We start from the raw sequence: 19,252 nt of genomic DNA on the forward strand, positions 1-19,252 counted from the left end.
CTCTAAACAGCTCTTAGGAGACAAGTACTCTTTTCATCCCGTTGTACAGATGGGGAAACTGAGACACACAGAGCTAATGAACTTGGCGAGGAGCGTCCAGCTCTGAACCACTGTGTTACGTTGCCCCTAAAAACTAGCTTCCCATTATCTACTTTTTTCAGTACAGATTTATTGAACACCCACTGGTGTCAGGCATCGCCTAGGTGCCAGGCAGAGGGACACAAAGATGGTGCAACCCATCTGAGCGTCCGACTTCAGATGGAGGTGGAATTAGAGGGGTGCATGGAGAGCCCCCTCCTCCATACCCCCGACCCTTGACGGGTGGGCTGCCTCCACCCAGGGCCATGCGAGGTAGTGGTAAAAGGACCCGACTGACTCAAGTCCCAACTTACCAGGTGTGCGGCTTTGGACACCTCAGTTAACCTCTCCGTGCCTCAGTCTCCTTAAATGCAAAATGCGCTGTTGAGGATTTGATGACTTAAGGCTTCTCCTGCTAACCCTGGCGCCTGGCTGGTAGTGAGTACTGTGTATGCGTGCTTGCTGTCCTACTGCTGCTGCTCTATCATGGTTACTGGTCACAGTCCAGGGCCCTGGGCCTTCGTGCTGCTGTGGGGTGCAGCCTGACAGCCTGGACTGGGCCTCCTGCAGGGTGACCTTCCCTCACTCAGGGAGGACAGGCCTCCCTCTGAGTGCCCGGCCCCACTCAGCAGCTCCCCTTCCCAGAGTGTGGGCCACAGATGTCTCTTCCTCACGGGAGGAAGTCGGTCCTGAGGGGCTGAAGGTCACCAGAAGAGGCACCCACACCTCTGATCAGGGCACCCCTCAGCAAAGAGGACTCTCAGACACTGACCTTCATCGGACTTCTGCCATGTGTCTGCTCCGGGTTGGGTCTGGGGATAAAGGAGAGCAAAGCAGCCTGCCCTTGGAGGTCAGGTCCTCGGGATGGGGACAGGATGCTGCCTGTTGGCGCTGGGAGAAGCTGCATTGGACCTGGCTGAGGCATGAGGGCAGGCTTCCTGGAGGAAGCAGTGATTGGACTGAGCTTTGAAGACATTAAGGTGTTAATCAGACAAAGGCAGAGGGGAGAGTGTTCTGGGCAGAGAGAACAGCATGCGCAAAGGATTGGGGTAGGAGGAGCATTGGGGTAGGAGGCAGCCAGAACGTTTGAGGCCCTGAAGGAGAAGGGAGCAGGGGTGGAGATGGGGCCCAACAACTGGAGCTCTCCACCTCTCCCCCTGTGCCTGCAGAGCCATCCCGAAAGGGTGGAAATTGCAAGTCCCCATAGGGTCTGGGGCCCCAAGGAAAGGCTCACTACGCCCTAACCCCGCCCCCCTTCCTCCCGCCAGCGCCAGTGCCCTCCGGCCCTGACCCTCAATCTCCACCGAATTCCGGGCCCTTAGAAAACAAGCCCCTTATCTAAGTGTCTGGCTCCAACCCTTCTGCTGGGAAGTGGGGGGAGGGGAGCAGAGGCCTCTGTGGGAAGGAAGGGAGGGACTGGGGCAGTGATGGTGGCTCCCAGGGGAGCAGGGAGAAGGGGGCAAACAGCTGGATCCCCAGGCACCTCCCAGCCATGGCAGAACCAGAGTGACCTTGTGTTTGCAGTCACTTCACAGTTTGCCAAGCCTTCCCCCCTACAGCCTCCCAGCTAATCCTCACAGCAACCTCGGGGGAGGGGGGCTGGGCAAGGGGCTACCTGCCATTTTTGGGGGCTACCCAAGAATGCCACCAAAGTGACACAGCTGGTCACCAAACTGGGCCTTCCTCCTCCCATAGCAGAGCTGTTTCCCCGGAGAGTGGGCTGTTCCTGGGGAAGGCTGGGCCCAGCGGAGATTGCTTCTGCCAGGTGGCTGCTTACCACCTCCTATCTTGTCCCAGGGCACCTGGCCACCCCCACCTCGCCTAGTGGTGGCTTCCAGTGCGGGGGTGGGGGGGACCAGAAAGCTCAGGCTATCAGGGGAGAGGTGGGGGGGCTCTCCCTGGGCCAGTGAGGTCTGTTTCTGAGGTCTTATCAAGGGAGGAGACCCTCTGAACAAGGCTTGATCTCGGGGTTGTGTAGGCACATGCACGTGTGTGAATGTGTCTATGTATGTATGTGTACATGTATACGTGTATAAGTTTGTGTGCACGTGCATGTTGATATGTCCACGCATGTATGCATGTACAGGTATGCATTTACATGTGCACACACATGGGGGTATATGTAACTGTGTGTATAAGTATTTGTTATGTAAGTGTAAGGCACACCTCAGAGATGTTGCAGGTTGGGTTCCAGACCATTGCTATAAAGTGAGTATCACAATAAAGTGGGTCACACAAATTTTTTGGTTCCTCAGGGCATATAAAAGTTATGCTTACACTACACTGTAGTCTTTTAAGTGTGCAATAGCAGCTCCGTGGGAGGCGGGTGCACACTGGAGGTGGCTGGCTGCTGGGATGGCAGATGAAGAAGACCCCACCTTTGAGGAGGAAAATGAAGAAATTGGAGGAGGTGCAGAAGGTGGACAGGGTAAAAGAAAGAGACTTTTTTCTAAAGAATTATGGTGTATGGTGTATGGGTTTGGGGATGGTCAGAATCCTTATACTGAGTCAGTAGATATTCTTGAAGACCTTGTCATAGAGTTCATCACTGAAATGACTCACAAGGCAATGTCAATTGGAAGACAAGGTCAGGTACAAGTTGAAGATATCATCTTCTTGATTCGAAAGGACCCAGGAAAGTTTTCTAGGGTTAAAGACTTGTTTACTATGAATGAAGAACTGAAACGAGCTAGAAGAGCATTTGATGAGGCAAACTATGACTGTGGCTCTTGACACCTTTTGTACTTTCTGCAGCTTCATTATTTTCTGGGGAAATCATATTTAATAACTATATTTTCCACAGTAAGTTCTGATATCTAGCCATGTGAATGAAAGCTAGAGAACCACAAAGTTTTCAGTCTTTATTTTCATGTCTTCAATTTTAGAGTGATATTTGAGCCTTTAATTGCCTGCGATTATATTACCATACTTTGAATTACTTACTGGATTTTAGTGACCACATGTAAGTCAAAGTACCTTGCAAACCATTCAGTTCCTTCTGACTTCTGACCGTCTAAATGATGAATTAATATTTATGTTTTAAGTGTACTTGTGCCATTGTAGGCTGTACTGTAGCTGTTTAATATGTGAAATCTAAATGGTACCTTTGATAGCTAAGACGTGTTTCATGTATTCTAAAGTTTTTAGATTACAGTAGTCTTAAGTTATTAAAAGATAGTGAACTGGTTTGTGTTTCTTTTAAGGAGAAAATGATAGAAAATACAACCTTTTTTTAGGAGTGTTTATTTGTCTTAACATAATTTGTTTTAATACTCTTTTCTTTAGATAACAAGAGTGATTTTTTTTAATTTTAATTTTTTATTTTTTGAGAAACTAAAAGTTCCCTATGAATGCTTCTGTGTAGGAAGACTTATTTGATTTAAAATCTTTGGGACTTATACTATTTGTCAGGTTTTAAGAGAACTCATTTTCCCAGGTCAAATTAAAGCTTCTAAAAATAAGTGCTTTCAAAATTACAGACCAGTATCACTGATGAATATAGACGCAAAAATCCTCAACAAAATACTAGCAAACAGAATCCAATGACACATTAAAAGGATCATACACCATGATCAAGTGGGATTTATCCCAGGGATGCAAGGATTCTTCAATATATGCAAATCAATCAATGTGATACACCATATTAACAAATTGAAGAAGAAAAACCATATGATCATCTCAAAAGATGCAGAAAAAGCTTTTGACAAAATTCAACACCCATTTATGATAAAAACTCTCCAGAAAGTGAGCACAGAGAGAACCTACCTCAACATAATAAAGGCCATATACGACAAACCCACAGCAAACATCATTCTCAATGGTGAAAAACTGAAAGCATTACCTCTAAGATCAGGAACACGACAAGGATGTCGACTCTCACCGCTATTATTCAACATAGTTTTGGAAGTCCTAGCCTCGGCAGTCAGAGAAGAAAAATAAATAAAAGGACTACAAATTGGAAAAGAAGAAGTAAAACTCACTGTCTGCAGATGACATGATACTATACATAGAGAATCCTAAAGATGCCACCAGAAAACTACTAGAGCTAATCAATGAATTTGGTAAAGTTGCAGGATACAAAATGAATGCACAGAAATCTCTTGCATTCCTATACACTAAAGATGAAAACACTCCCATTTACCATGGCAACAAAAAGAATAAAATACCTAGGAATAAACCTACCTAGGGAGACAAAAGATCTGTATGCAGAAAACTATAAGACACTGATGAAAGAAATTAAAGATGATACAAACAGATGGAGAGATATACCATGTTCTTGGATTGGAAGAATCAATATTGTGAAAATGACTATACTACCCAAAGCAATCTACAGATTCAATGCAATCCCTATCAAATTGCCAATGGCATTTTTTACGGAACTAGAACAAAAAATCTTAAAATTTGTATGGAGACACAAAAGACCCCGAATAGCCAAAGCAGTCTTGAGGGAAAAAAACGGAACTGGAGGAATCAGACTCCCTGACTTCAGAGTATACTACAAAGCTACAGTAATCAAGACAGTATGGTACTGGCACAAAAACAGAAACATAGATCAATGGAACAAGATAGAAAGCCCAGAGGTAAACCCACGCACCTATGGTCAACTAATCTATGACAAAGGAGGCAAGGATACACAATGGATAAAAGACAGTCTCTTCAGTAAGTGGTGCTGGGAAAACTGGACAGCTACATGTAAAAGAATGAAATTAGAACACTCCCTAACACCATACACAAAAATAAACTCAAAATGGGTTAGAGACCTAAATGTAAGACCGGACACTATAAAACTCTTAGAGGAAAACATAGGAAGAACACTCTTTGACATAAATCACAGCAAGATCTTTTTTGATCCACCTCCTAGAGTAATGGAAATAAAAACAAAAATAAACAAATGGGACCTAATGAAACTCCAAAGCTTTTGCACAGCAAAGGAAACCACAAACAAGACAAAAAGACAACCCTCAGAATGCGAGAAAATATTTGCAAATGAATCAACGGACAAAGGATTAATCTCCAAAATATATAAACAGCTCATGCAGCTCAATATTAAAAAAGCAAACAACCCAATCCAAAAATGGGCAGAAGACCTAAATAGACACTTCTCCAAAGAAGACATACTGATGGCCAAGAAGCACATGAAAATCTGCTCAACATCACTAATTATTAGAGAAATGCAAATCAAAACTACAATGAGGTAACACCTCACACCAGTTAGAATGGGCATCATGAGAAAATCTACAAACAACAAATGCTCGAGAGGGTGTGGAGAAAAGGGAACCCTCTTGCACTGTTGGTGGGAATGTAAACTGATGAAGGCACTATGGAGAACAGTATGGAGATTCCTTAAAAAACTAAAAATAGAATTACCATATGATCCAGCAATTCCACTACTGGGCATATACCCAGAGGAAACCACAATTCAAAAAGACACATGCACCCCAATGTTCATTGCAGCACTGTTTACAATAGCCAGGTCATGGAAGCAACCTAAATGCCCATCGACAGACGAATGGATAAAGAAGATGTGGTACATATATGCAATGGAATATTACTCAGCCATAAAAAGGAACGAAATTGGGTCATTTGTTGAGACGTGGATGGATCTAGAGACTGTCATACAGAGTGAAGTAAGTCAGAAAGAGAAAAACAAATATTGTATATTAATGCATGTATGTGGAACCTAGAAAAATGGTACAGATGGACCGGTTTGCAGGGCAGAAATTGAGACACAGATGTAGAGAACAAACGTATGGACACCAACAGGGGAAAGCCGCGGGGGTGTGGGGTGATGGTGTGATGAATTGGGCGATTGGGATTGACATGTATACACTGATGTGTATAAAATTGATGACTAATAAGAACCTGCTGTATAAAAAAATAAATTAAGTAAAATTCAAAATTATAAAAAAAAAAATAAGTGCTTTCACTAGCAGGAATGGCACTGCGGAAAAAGCCGATGCCAGGATAAGCATTTGGGGTAGTGTTTTTTTGTTTTGTTTTGTTTTTTGCGGTATGCGGGCCTCTCACTGTTGTGGCCTCTCCCGTTGCGGAGCACAGGCTCTGGACGCACAGGCTCAGCGGCCATGGCTCACGGGCCCAGCCGCTCCGCGGCATGTGGGATCTTCCCGCACCGGGGCACAAACCCGTGTCCCCTGCATCGGCAGGCGGACTCTCAACCACTGCGCCACCAGGGAATCCCTGGGGTAGTGTTTCATTAACATATTTGTTAGTACTTGTTCATTGTGGAAATGTGAAGAGCATGTGTGGCTATGGAAACCACTTTTGTAGTTCAGCATATACAGGTTTTGTGTGTATTTAGCTTATTGTATTATTCTTGCACTTAGCTTAAAGTAAGGATTAAAATTGCATTTAAGGGGATCATTGGATATTACTGTTTGTGAAACTGAATGTTTTGTGTGCCACTTATAAGCATTATCTGTGAATCAGTACTTAGGAAGATTTTACTTTCTTAACCGATCAGTATAAGGAATAAAATATGAAAAAAGTAAAAAGATTTTAAAAAGTGTGCAATAGCATTATGTCTAAAAACAATGTATATACCTTAATTTAAAATATTTTATTGGGCTTCCCTGGTGGCGCAGTGGTTGAGAGTCCGCCTGCCGATGCAGGGGACACGAGTTCGTGCCCCGGTCCGGGAAGATCCCACATGCCGCGGAGCGGCTGGGCCTGTGAGCCATGGTCGCTGAGCCTGTGCGTCTGGAGCCTGTGCTCCGCAACAGGAGAGGCCACAACAGTGAGAGGCCCGTGTACCGCAAAAAAAAAAAAAATATATATATATATATATATTTTATTGCTAAAATTGCTAACCATCATCTGAGCCTTCAGTGAGTCATAATCTTTTTGCTGGTGGAGGGTTTGAAATATTGGGAGAATCACCAAAATGTGACACAGAGACACAAAGTGAGCAAATGCTCTTGGAAAAATGGCGCCGATAGACGTGCTTGATGCAGAGTTGCTACAAGCCTTCAATATGTTTTAAAAAAAAAAAAAGCAGTGTCTGTGAAATGCAATAAAATGAGGTGTGCGGGCTTCCCTGGTGGCGCAGTGGTTGAGAGTCCGCCTGCCGATGCAGGGGACACGGGTTCGTGCCCCGGTCCGGGAAGATCCCACATGCCGCGGAGCGGCTGGGCCCGTGAGCCATGGCCGCTGAGCCTGCGCGTCCGGAGCCTGTGCTCCGCAACGGGAGAGGCCACAACAGTGAGAGGCCCGCGTACGGCAAAAAAAAAAAAAAAAAAAAAAAATGAGGTGTGCCTGTACACATGTGTGTGGGGGTGGGAATGTGTGTGTGCCCATGTGTGTGTGTACCCATGTATACATATGTATGCCTGTGTGTATGTGTGTGTGTGTGTGTGTGTGTCCCCCTAGAGTGTGTGTCTGAGATCTGAGTCACCCTGTTGGTAAGCTGGGGACAGTTCACAGGTCCCAGATGAGAAGCCAGAAGCCCCTGGTGCAGCCAGCCTTGCTTGCCCCCCACCCCAGGTCACTGAGCTGATCCCCTTCCCTCCCCCTCTTCTCAGAGGGCAAGTCCAGCCCAGTCCCCAGCTGCCACCCTGGAGGTCATGGGGTCCTCTCCTGCCTCCATGCAGACCCCCACCCCCACCCCACAGCCACTGCCCCGGGTCAAGCCAACTTGGGCTCCTGCCCCCAGATGCAGCCCCTCCCTGGTCGCATCCTCCGCGTAGCTACCTCCCTCACACTGCTGCAGCCTTTCTGCTTCCCCAAATGTGCTGGCCTCCTTCCCACCCCAACATCTTTGCACCTGCTGCTCCTTCAGCCCGGAAACCCCCCCAGTCAGCGGCACGTGTCCCTGGTTAGCACCTTCTCTGTCTTCTTGTCTCAGCTGAGACGCTCCTTCTGGGAAGCTCCCTGACCCTGGTCCAGCAGGGGAGGGAGGTGGCTGTCCTTCTGGGGTGCAGGTAGGGTCTCTTCTTGTCACTGACCGCAGGTTATAGGCAGGGCCGGGACACTCTTGGCCTTCGAGGTGTCCTGTGTACCCAGCCCAGCCCACAGCACTCAGTAATTCCAGTTGAGTGGAAGATGAGGGATGCATATGGCCCAACTTCCCCTGACCCCAGGGACCCCCAGGCAGTGCGGACACTGTGGTGTGAGGTGGGGAGCCCCGTCGGGAGCTCTGACCGTGGCGGGCTGTGGGGCCCTGTGCAGGAGGGGGCAGGAGTGGATGAGGAACAGATGCTGGGGAAAGCTGGGGGTCCCCGAGGTAGCCTCTTCCCTGGCCTACTCAGAGCAGTGGGAGGACGGGGCAGGCTCTCGGGGGAGCGAGATATGAGTCCTGGGGTGGCTGCCTCTTGCGGCACCCCCAGGATCCCTGGCACCCCTCCAGGGGCAGGCTCTGGGGTGTGGGCGCACACTCACACACACACACACGTACACATGCACGAGCCAAGTTCAGTGTGCGTATTCCTGTAACGCTGGGCCGCTGGCAGGAAGTGAGTGGCGGCGAGGCCGCTGCTGGGAACCCGGGGCTGGCCCCGCTGAGATAAAGGAAGGCAGCAGATTGGAGCTGGAGATAGCGGCCTGGGTCCTGTAAACAGGTTGGGGAGATGTCCTTCCCATCCCATCCTCTTGGCCCTGAGCCTGCAGGATCTATAGGGCACTGGCCTGGGTCCAGGCCCAACAGCCTGGGAGTCGAGGGAAAGCTCTTTGTACCATCATCTCTGAAGACTGGGGGATGACAAGGGACAGAGCTCTGGGCCTGGGGCCTCTGGCCGGGCACAGTATGTCAAGGTCATATGTGCTGGTGGGAGGGAGGGTAGGGCATGGGAGGAGCCTGTTCAAGCCCCTGTGCCTCCCCCACTGGGGAGGGAAACGTGACAGCGCATCAGAGGGGTTCCCTCCAGAGCCATCTCTGGAATTCCAAGCAGGGTGGGGGACCAGGAGAGAACGGGAGCAGTGTGGGGCTGCGCCTCACTGCTCAGCAGGCAGGCTCTGCAGTGAGCTTGAGGTTATGGTAGCCAGGAGACCCCATGCTGTGCTGGCCAAGGGGAAACCACATCCTCATTCCACGAGCTCCTGGGCCATTAGTGCCAGGAGCAGGGCTGGGTGCAAGTCTGTGTGTGGATTCCCAGTGCCTGGTACAGTGGGTGCTCAGATGCACTTGTGTTTTTGAAAGAGTAATGAGCTATCACACAGCATAATACAGAAAATCACATGAAGCATATTTGTACAGTTTTACAAATAAATATAAAATGAACTCCCATGTCGTTGCCACTCAGATCAAGAAATAGAACACGGCCAGGATTCCAGTAAGTTTCCTTGCTATGCACAGCCCCTTCCCTCTGCCAGAAGTTGTGCTGCAGCCTGACTTTTATGCTTATTACCTGCCTTGCTCTATGGTTTTGCCGCCATGGATGGGTCCTTAGTCATAGCCGAGTACTGCTAGGTTTTGGATTTGCTATGAATTGGGTCATGTGTGCCATTGTGTGCCTGGCTCCTTTTTTGACGCTCCGCCTGCCAGATTCATCCGTGTTGCAGCTGTAGCTGGTTCTTGCCATGGCTGTGCGGTTTTCCACTGTGTGCCACGGTATATTTCTCCATTCTGCCATTTTGGGACCTTTGGCTGTTTTCAGACTTCGTTTCCAAACAGCCCTGCTGTGAGCAGGCACATTCACACTCGTGTTTCCTGGGGCACAAGTGCACACATTTCTGCAGGGCAAACGCCTGGGAAGGAACTGCTGAGGCAGCAATCCTTATCTCCTCCTTACTAGACACTCCCAAACCTTCCCCAAAGTGGCTGAAATGATTTAAACGCCGCCGTGGTACCCACTGCTTGTCGTTCTCACCATCACTCCGCATCATCGTCAGACTTCAAACCTTCAGTCATTCTGGTGGACACGTGGCAGTTTCTTGTGATTTTAATCTGCTCTTTCTGGTAACTGACCGACGTGAGCACCTTTGCTTAGGTGTTAGCCTTCAGATTCCGCTCCTTTGAGGAGCCTGATTAAGTCTCTTTGAATTGTTTTGTCGGTTATTTCCATATGTTGGATACTAACCCTTGTTAGTTACGTGTATGGCAAAAAAATTGCCCCCTTTTTATGGATTGTCTTTTCACTTTTGTAGAATTCTTTTTTTTTTTTTTTGCGGTACGCGGGCCTCTCACAGTTGTGGCCTCTCCCGTTGCGGAGCAGAGGCTCCGGACACGCAGGCTCAGCGGCCATGGCTCACGGTCCCAGCCGCTCCGCAGCATGTGGGATCCCCCCGGACCGGGGCACGAACCCGTGTCCCCTGCATCGACAGGCGGACTCCCAACCACTGCGCCACCAGGGAAGCCCCTGTAGAATTCTTCATAGATTACAAGCTCTTTGTTTTCTGTAATTAAATCCCCCCTCCACCTTATGATTAATGTCTTGTTTAAGAACACCTTCCTTTCCTCAAGGTCATGATGACATTCTCCTAATCGTCTTCTGAAGTTTGGAAGTTCAGTTTTCCCATTAAATTGAGCCACTTGCTTGTCCTGTGGTGTGGAAACTGCAGCTCGGAGACAAGGTTCCCGTGTGACATGGGGGCTGCATTCCCTCCACCCCAGGCATGGCCCAGGCGTGCACTGGGGGACTGCCTGGGTCAGAGTGGGAATCGGAGTGTCCTGACTGGGGGAGGGAGCACTTGAGATGGGGCTGGGGAAGGTCTTGGTCGGAAGTGAAAGGGAAGATGGGAGGCACATGCCACCAAGGCTTTGGGGACAAAGGTGGCCTTGGACAGGCCTTACAGCTCCGTGACCCCTGTGCAGGTGGGAGGCCTCTGCTGCCGCTCAGGGCCCCTCCCAGAGTGTGCAAGGCTGGGGGCTCAGCCTCTCGGGATTAGAGTACTGGGTCAGGGTCCAACCCCTTCCACAGAAGCACCCACACCTTGGGCTCCAGGGCTTGGGCCACAGGGAGCTCTGGGTCTTAAGGGCTCCTCAGGGGCCTGGGGGGCCTCGGGAGACAGAACAGCCCAGGGTGAAGCCTGGCAGGAGGGTGGGCCAAGCGCCAGAATCCTGGGAAATCCGCTGGGACAGTACCCCCAGGGTGCCCTCCATTCTGCTGCGAAGCAGCCAGCCTTCCAGGAATCACTTTGGGGTGGGGGCAGGGAGGATTGTGGGGGGAGCCAAGCAAGCCCAGGGCTGGGTCCCCACCTCAAGGGCCTCCCTGAGGAGGGGCTGGGTATGCACAGGCAGTAGGGCCAGGAGAGAGCGGGGTGTAGAGCTTTGGAGGCTCCCTGAGTTGCAGGACCCGCCATCTGGGCCCAGGGGACCCTCTGGACTCCTCACCTTCCCAGGCCCCCCCGGCTCTGGCTGCCACCAGAGCAGACCCTTGCACCTTCTGCCCCCGCCGACCCCCAGGCCCCGGCCGGGCCCCGTCAGCGGGAGGCCAGTGTTGGGGGCCTGGCGTTATTTACTGCGGCAGCTTCCTCCTCCTTCCAGTAACTTGTCCTCAACTCCAGGCAGCTTCTGATCAGGCAGCAGACCGCTAATCTCTCGAATCTGCTCTCTTACCGGCATCGGCCTCTCGCTTCCTGTTACTTGGCCGGGCCGAGGCGCAGGGTCAGCTCCGTGCCGACCGGGCCCTCGCCTGTTCCCGGGGCCTCTGCTCTGGCCCCTCAGCCCACCCGGCGGGGAACACAGAGGGGTCAGATGCCGGGCATGGGCTTGGCGGCCTGTCTGGGGTGGGACCTGCTCCGCGTATGCTGACCCTGTGCTGGGGGTGGAGGACCCGAGGGCGAGGGGCCACAGGCTCGGAGGCTGGGGGTCCAGGTGCTGGGTGGTGGGCGGCCGGGCTCCTCCGCTTGCCCCTCGGCTGGGCAGAGTACCCACGGAGAGCACCTCCCATCTGACCTCCCCTGCTTCCCCATTCCCTGCTCCTGCAGCCACCGGGGCCAGAGCCTGTGTGAGAAGGAAGCGCAGACAAGGTTCTGGCGAGCAGACCTGGACGGGACTCACATGGACAGAAAGAGTCGGGACTTTGGGGTCCGCTACCCGAGAGCTTTCCTGGGCCTTATCCGCAGGGACAAGGATGGGAAAGGGCTTCCGCGGCAGAATTCCAGGGCTTCCCTGCCATGTGCACCCGGGGTGGGCCTCCCCAACTGCCCCAAAGGAGTTGCAAGGTCACGGGGGTGTGGGCGAGAATGGCAGCCCAGCGTCCACCGGGCTCTGAATCCAGGAACAGACATCCGGCGCCCTGGGTGTAGATCCTACCTTGTTTATGAATGGTATTCCTAGTGATGGCACACCTGCCTCTCGCCCTAGAGACAGCCCCACCATCAGTCATTTACCCAGAGGTACAACTGAAACCCGGTTGTCTAGTAGTGAAGAGCACCCTCCCTCTGTGCCCTAACTGCAGGAAGTTTGTCTTATAAGGAGCCCTAATCCTTCTGTTATCTTGTCCCCGGTGGGCCTGTTTCTGTCCCCTGTGCCACAGACTAGTCTAATTTCTCTTCCCATGGCAGCCCTGCAGAGGATGGGAGATGGCCCTTTTTGGGGGGCCCCCTGCACATCCTGGGCTTGATTCCCCAGCTTCCGACAGGATGACTGGTATCAGGGAAAGCAGGTCTTCATGGTGGCAGAGTTCAGAGGGGGAGTCTTTGGGAAGGAGGAAGGTTGGGACGTGAGGCTGGGGAATGGGCCAAAGCGGGGGAGCTGCCAAGGACCCCGTCTTAGCTGGGGAGTCCAAGAGGCCTCTCCCTGACTCTGGTCTCCAGAGTGGGACACACGGGATAATCTACTGGGGTGGGGAGGAGAACTTTATGCTTAGGATTTACATTTCGTCCTTTTAAAAGGTCTATCTTTTGTGAATATTTTATAATGCAGGTAATAGATTCATACAGTCATGGAAACTTGAAACCTATAAATAACTGTACATATACAGTTATGAGCTCATATGGAGTTATGAGTTCAAACATTTCTTATGAGAGTGAGGGTTTGAAGGTCACTGTCTCTTCGGGCTTCTGATCTTTTATCCCGGGCCCCTTCCTACTGAGCTTGAAGTCCAGGATGGCAGGATGAAGGAAGGTCCTCCATTCAGGGACCTGGAGAGCTGGCATCAGTGGAAAGGCTCAAGCTGGCTTGATGGGGGAGGTCTGAGGACCAGCAGGTGTCATGGGCATAGATGGGGCTCAGGCCTCTCTCTGGTGGGCACTTCCTCCCATCTGGAACAGAGACAAGACTGAGCTCGCCCTGGCACGGGGTGTGGGAGAGGCAGCCCTGGCTGGGCCCTCTGATCAGGAACCCAAGAACCCCTTGCTCAGGATGGAGGGCAGCACGCAGGAGTGGCACCTTCTGAGCCCACCCACCTGTCTCTCCAGCCCTGGGCACCTGGGAGGAGCTTTGCTACCAGAGTGCTTAACCCCATAAACAAATATTTGTCACGCTCCTGTGGGGCCCAGAGCAGGGGCAGGGCACAGCTTGTGCCATCACATGTTCCTGGTCAGGTGGGTGGGTGACAGTACGAGATGCCAGTGATCTGGAGTGTTATTGCGTTTCCCCAAGTTCTGGGTGAGCAGAGGCTAGTGCTCCCTGCCGGGATTTGTTGGTGCCGAGGAAGCAAGATCAGCAAGGAAATGCTGAGGTCCTCAATCCACCTACCAGTCAATATCTACTGGGCACCTGTTAGTTTTACCAGCGGTGCTGGGTGCTGGGGTAGGGTGCTTTGTCTCCTGCCGATGACAGAGGGCCAAGGATAGATCACAAGGAGCTCTGCATGGCCGGGACCATGATCCCCATTTTACAAATGAGGAAACTGAGGTCCCAGAGGGTAACTTGCTGGTAAGTAAGGACTGGAACCCATACCTTGAAGTTCTGGCTGCGAGCACCACAGGTGTGGCCAGTAGGGGGCAGTGCTGGAAGCGCCTGGAGGCACCCCCAGGACTTGCTGCCCTTCTGCACTTGGAGGAATCCTATCTGTCTTCCAGACTCAGCTTAGCTTGTCTTCTCCTCCGGGAAGCTTTCCATGGTAGCCCTCAACCCTCTGCCAAGACACACCTTTTTCTCCCTGTTTCCTCTGCACCTGGCTTACCTCAGAGCCTCGTTACCAGTCACTTGCCAGTGTCCCTCACTGGGCTGCAGGCTACTTGAGGGCAAGACCTGTGTCCTTCGTTCTCAGGATCCCAGCACGGGGCTTGGAGCATGGGTGTTAAGGAAATACCTGAATAGATGTGGATGAGAAAAGCAAGAGTAGAGGGCTGGGAGAGCCTTCCTTCCGAAGATGGGAAGTGGACCCCGAGAGAGACAGGATTTGCATGCATTGTGGAGAGAGGGCAGGCTACCGGGGGGACAGCTCCACACAGGCATTAGACATTGCTGTCAGGAGGGAGCCATGGCAGGTTCTTGAGCAGGGGCACGACAGGGCAAGCCTCCCTTTAGCCCTGCACCATCTTGTGCTGACCCTCCTGCGGGTGTGGGGGGGTGGGAGGGCAGCTCCACTCTCCTGGCCTGTGGCCTGACTCCCTCTGGAAGTACTTCCAGCCTTCTCACCTAAGGCCCACAAGCTGCACCTGGGAAACGCGTCTGCCAGCAGCTGGTTGGGGATGAGGGCTGCCTGCCCTCTGCCAGCGCTCAGGACAGACACTCCCCTGAAACCTGGGGTCAGTTAGTTTGCTGGTTCATTCATTCGTTTATTCTGTAAATGTTTATTGAGCACCCGTGGGTGCTTGGCCTTGGGGTGGCGGATCCTGCTAGGGGCTTGGCCTCCGAGGGTGTGTGAGGGCCACCCCCATGGTGGTGCTAGTCTCCCTCACCCCACCGGTGGGCTCAGAGCCTCTCTGCCACCCTCTCCCGGCCCACTCTGCCCACTCTGGGCCAAGCAGGGAGACAGTCCCCCTGGGTTGGGGGAGGGGCTCTCTGGGGAAGGAGCCCCGGCAGACCCTCCACAAGGAGTAAGGGGGGGTAAGCGGGGGCGGGCTTCAACTGGGGTAGGGGTGGGCCTCGGCAGTCTCGCCTGACCCCACGCAGGCAGCTGTTCCCGGAATGGGGGTTTTAAACTTTTTTTCTGTTGGCGAATATGCATGTGGTCTTAATTATTTATACGCAGCACTTATCTCCCCCAAACGTTTTATCGGGATTCGGCAGATCCGAGAGCGCGAGATGGAAGCCCAGGGCAGGAGCAGGAGCGGGGGCGGGGAGGGGACTGTGGAGGAGCAGTGGGGAGCCAGGGGAAGCTAGTTTAGGTGTCCCCTAAATCAGCCTGGGGGTGAGGGAAGGAAGGACCCCATTCACGGTCGCTTTGATTCTTTCAGGCCCTGATGGGCGTTGGGAAACCGCAACGGGTATCCGGCCTGCGGGAATTAACACCGGGGGCGGCTTAACCTCTCTGGGCTCTGACCTGCCCCGGTCCCCATAACAGGGGGCGCCACTCCGGGGGGCCAGTTCTCCCCGGTGAGTCCCTGGTGGACGCGAAGGAGAGTGGAGAACCACATCTTTCAGCAGCAACCCAGGAAGCCTTAAGAAGGGTCCCTGCTCTTGCCTGGTGGAGGTGGCAGGAGAAGAGAATGGGCGTGACCTTGGGACCCCGCACCTGTTAACGAGCCGGGGCATTATGGTCTTCTTTAGTGCTCACCATCCCCTGGAGACATTTCCTGCCCATTTTATAGATGAGGAAACTGAGGTTCAGAGGAGTCACCAGCCTAAGGACCTCCAGCAGAGCAGGGATTGGTGCCCACGTGGACTCAGGCGGGTGGTCTTTCCTGGAGCAATGAGAGGGTAGTGGGCCGGGCCTGCCCCTTCACTTGGCCCCGCTCCCCAGTAGGTCCCTCGAGCTGCTTATGTCCTGTATATGCCCTCTATTCCTGGCCGTTTGGGCAGCGCCACTGGAGATTCCTGGAAGCGCCTCCCGTGCACACACCCCTCCTTGCACCCGCCCCCCCACGTGTGCAGGATTTGCAGGGGGGTCTCCGAGGCCAATCCTCCAGGCCCCCAGGAACCTGAGCATGGAGGGCCCGGGAGCCCCCCCGACTCGCCCCACCGGCAGTGCCCAGCGAACCCTGGCCTAACCCTCGTCCCAGCCGCACCCACAAGGCCCTCTGGGGCCGAGGGCTGAATCAGCGGCCTGGGAAGCCTCGGCAGAGGGTCCCGATGGGAGGTCTGGCTGGGGGTAGGGGGCGCCTGCGATGGGGAGGGGCGCTGGGTGGCGTCTACCCCAGCTGCCTGGAATTCCACGGGGGCAGAGGGCATGGAGATTTGGAAGTGCACCCAGGAGCCCCCTGTGCGTGGGGGCTGCCTTCCCCTCCCCATCTGGGGCTTCGAGGGGGGAGGGCGGGGCCCTTGTCCCTTGCAGAGAGGGTGTGCATGTTTATGCTGGGGGTGGGGAGGACTTCCTTGAACTTGCCGCGTTGGGCGGAATCTTCCCGGTCGGGGCTGGGTAGGGGCCGCGTTGGGGTGAGCTCTTGGGCCCCCTGGAATCTAGGCTCCCTTGGTTGGGCAGGGCCAGGGAAGGGGAGGCTCATGCATGGCATTCCATGAGTTTCACCCCAGGCCTCGGAGTCGAGGATGTCTCCGGAGGTAAAGCTCTTTCAGAGGGAGATTCCCGCGAGCTCCGGGCGGCCCTGGGTAATTGGTTCATCGTTTAACAGCTCGGGTGTGGGGCGCGCTTCAGCGGGTGGGGGCGGGGCGGCTGAGTCTGGGGCCCAGCCCTGGGGGAGTGTTGCCGGAGGGAGGTGGGGAAGGCGGTAATTCCAGGTTGGGGAGGGTCTCTGTGCCGCCCCAAGAAGTGAGGATCCTCCGGGAGGCAGCCGAGGGCCCCCCCTCCCGGGTGCCAAGCGCCAGCAGGGCCCCATTGGGCCCCTGGAAGAATTGGTTCCCACCAGCCAACCTGTTCCCATAGCCAGAAGTTGCCATGGTGACCCCCTCCCACCTACAGCTACAGCTTTTCCAGTAAAACCACTGCAGAAATCCATACTTCCCGACAGGCACGCCCCCGGCCCCCCACCCACTACTCGGCGCGGTCTGGGATTGGCTGGGAGTTAACCCTTCGCCTGCCGGCCAGCCGATGCTCTTTGGGGGAGTCAGGGGAGTGAGAGCTGGCAGTGGGGGACCTGGGCTGGAGAGGAGAAGGTGGACAGGGGCAGGCCGGCTGCCTTCTCCCTCAGGGCCCCAGGATGGGACTTCAGCAACTCCAGGAAGTTGGAGTGGAGAAGGGAAGCTAGCTCCCCACCGTTGCCGCCTTGGAGGAGTCTTGCTGGGGCGCCAGGACTGCTCCCGGTGGAACCCCAAGGTCCCCGCTGGGCTGCAGCCGCCCAAGGGTGCCTTCCGCTGCAGTCGGTGGGGCAGCAGACCTACCTAGCCTGGCCTGCAGTTGCTGGCGGATTCGCTCTCCCCTCTCCCTCCTCTGCCCCTCCTCCCAGCACAGACCTCTCTCCTAGAGGCAGAGAGGGCTCAGCTCAAGTCCAGCAGCCCCACTGCCCACACCTGGCAGCCCCCCAAGGGAGGCTGCATGCCCGGAGCCTGGCTTTGTGTACGTAGGTCTGCTCTGATGGGCTGTTGGGCAAAAGAAGTCACTGACTGCTTGGGGTCTTGCCTTCCTCCCCTGAGAAGTGAGGGTAATGATCTGCGCTGCTTGCAAGTTTGAGGGAGAAGAGGGGTTCCATCCTGCTGAGCCCCAGGGATAAAGCCTGCCTTGTCTCTATGGGGGAGGGGCCCCTGGGGACCCCTGAGGCTGTGTGGGCCCAGGGGGCTCAGCTCTGTGGCCCAGCCTGCTTCTACTTTCAGAGCTGTGAGTGGGCGATGCTCTAATTATTCTGTCTGTAGCCCAGGATGAATAATTGAGAGGTCTTTGAAGAGAATTAATTAGCCCGTTTATTGACTGTAAATGCTTCGCTGCAGATGACGAAGGGAAGGCTCCCCGACTGCCTGCGCCGGCCCACAGCTAGATGTGGAGTTTGCACTCTGGGTTCCCTCAGCACCACCAGGGTTCATACTTTGCCTTCGCCCAGAGAAGGGTACAGGCTGCGAGCCCCTACTCGCTGGCCCCTCGCTGCAAGGTTCTGCCCCTCCGCCCCAGCTCTGCTTCGTTTATCTTCCAAGAGGCAAGCAGGGACCTCCCTTCCCCCAAGGAGTGGGGACAGGGCATGTCCCAACGTTGGGAGCACTTGCCCAGCACGCTGGACTCCTGTCCTGGGGCCAGGCTCTGCGCACGGTCCCATGTCCCTCGGGGCAGAGGCACCCCACCACAGGGGACCTGTGGGCTGGCTCTGGGCTCCATGGGTCTCTCTCCGCTGAGTCCAGCACGCCCACTGTGCCCCCAGCCCCTGTGTGGGCCTAGGGGGTGACAGGAAAATAGGCAGCGATCCAGCCCTCCAGGCTGTGGTGGTGGGATCAGACATGTAAACATCCGGGCATCTGTGGGACCAAGGAGGGCGGGACGCTGTCAGCCTGGAGACGGCTGGCTCGCTAGGTGGGTGCTAGCAGTTCATAATAACAGCGACTATCTCTATAGCCTTTACTCCAAGCCAGGCCCTGTCCTAAGCACATTACGAGGACTAAGTCCCTTACCCTTCAGTGCAGACCCCATGAAGGTAGGGGCGTGGACTTGTTCCCTGATGGGTCTGCAGGGCTCAGGGCAGAACCTAGCACAGATGAGGGTTTGTTGAATGAATGAGTGAATGAATGAATGTGAGTAAACGGAGTGACGAAGCTGGGCTCACACCCCCTTTTGTCTGGCTCGAGGACCCGTGCTCTGCTGCACCTGTGATCCCTAGGGGAGGTGGGGGCCCTGAGCACTGCGCAGGGTAGGGGGGTGTCAGCCCCTGCCTCTGTGGCTGCTGGACCACAGTGAATGGGAGAGCAGGCACCTGCAGGCACGGGGAGACCTGCCTTAGAAACCCCAGCCATGCAGCCGTGGGGCACACGGGCTGGGGAGGGGAGATGCAGCTGGGGAGCTGTTTGGAGACCAGAGTGCTTGGTCCAGATGAGCCATGGCGGGGGCTGGGCCAAGACCACCGCAATGGGGATGGAGAAGCCATGACAGCTCTGATCTGTGGGGAGGAGGAAAGGGGGGATGGAACTGACTGACTCATAGGCCTGGAGATGAGGGGACAGAGGGTTGGAGATGACCCCAGGGGACACCTCAAATGAGGATGTGTGTCTGCGAGTGGGGGGAGAGCTCAGGAAGCACAGTGAAGGGGCTCTCACTTGGGCAGCCCTCAGGTAACTGGATGTCCCCGGCCAGATATC

The 19,252-nt window shown here is 54.0% G+C and overlaps 1 protein-coding gene across 1 annotated transcript; it reads left to right on the forward strand.

The window, feature by feature from the left end:
- Window positions 1-2,433: 2,433 nt before the first annotated feature.
- LOC309975544 (transcription initiation factor TFIID subunit 13-like) lies at window positions 2,434-2,811 on the forward strand (the record flags this gene model as incomplete). The annotated part of the gene is made up of 1 exon (XM_082860739.1): window positions 2,434-2,811. One exon carries the CDS (start codon window positions 2,434-2,436, stop codon window positions 2,809-2,811), a length of 378 nt encoding a protein of 125 aa, XP_082716865.1.
- Between the last annotated feature and the right edge of the window lie 16,441 nt (window positions 2,812-19,252).

Source organism: Leucopleurus acutus, assembly GCF_964270905.1.
Source record: "Leucopleurus acutus genome assembly, chromosome: 19".
In the NCBI taxonomy this organism is placed as follows: Eukaryota; Metazoa; Chordata; class Mammalia; order Artiodactyla; family Delphinidae; genus Leucopleurus; species Leucopleurus acutus.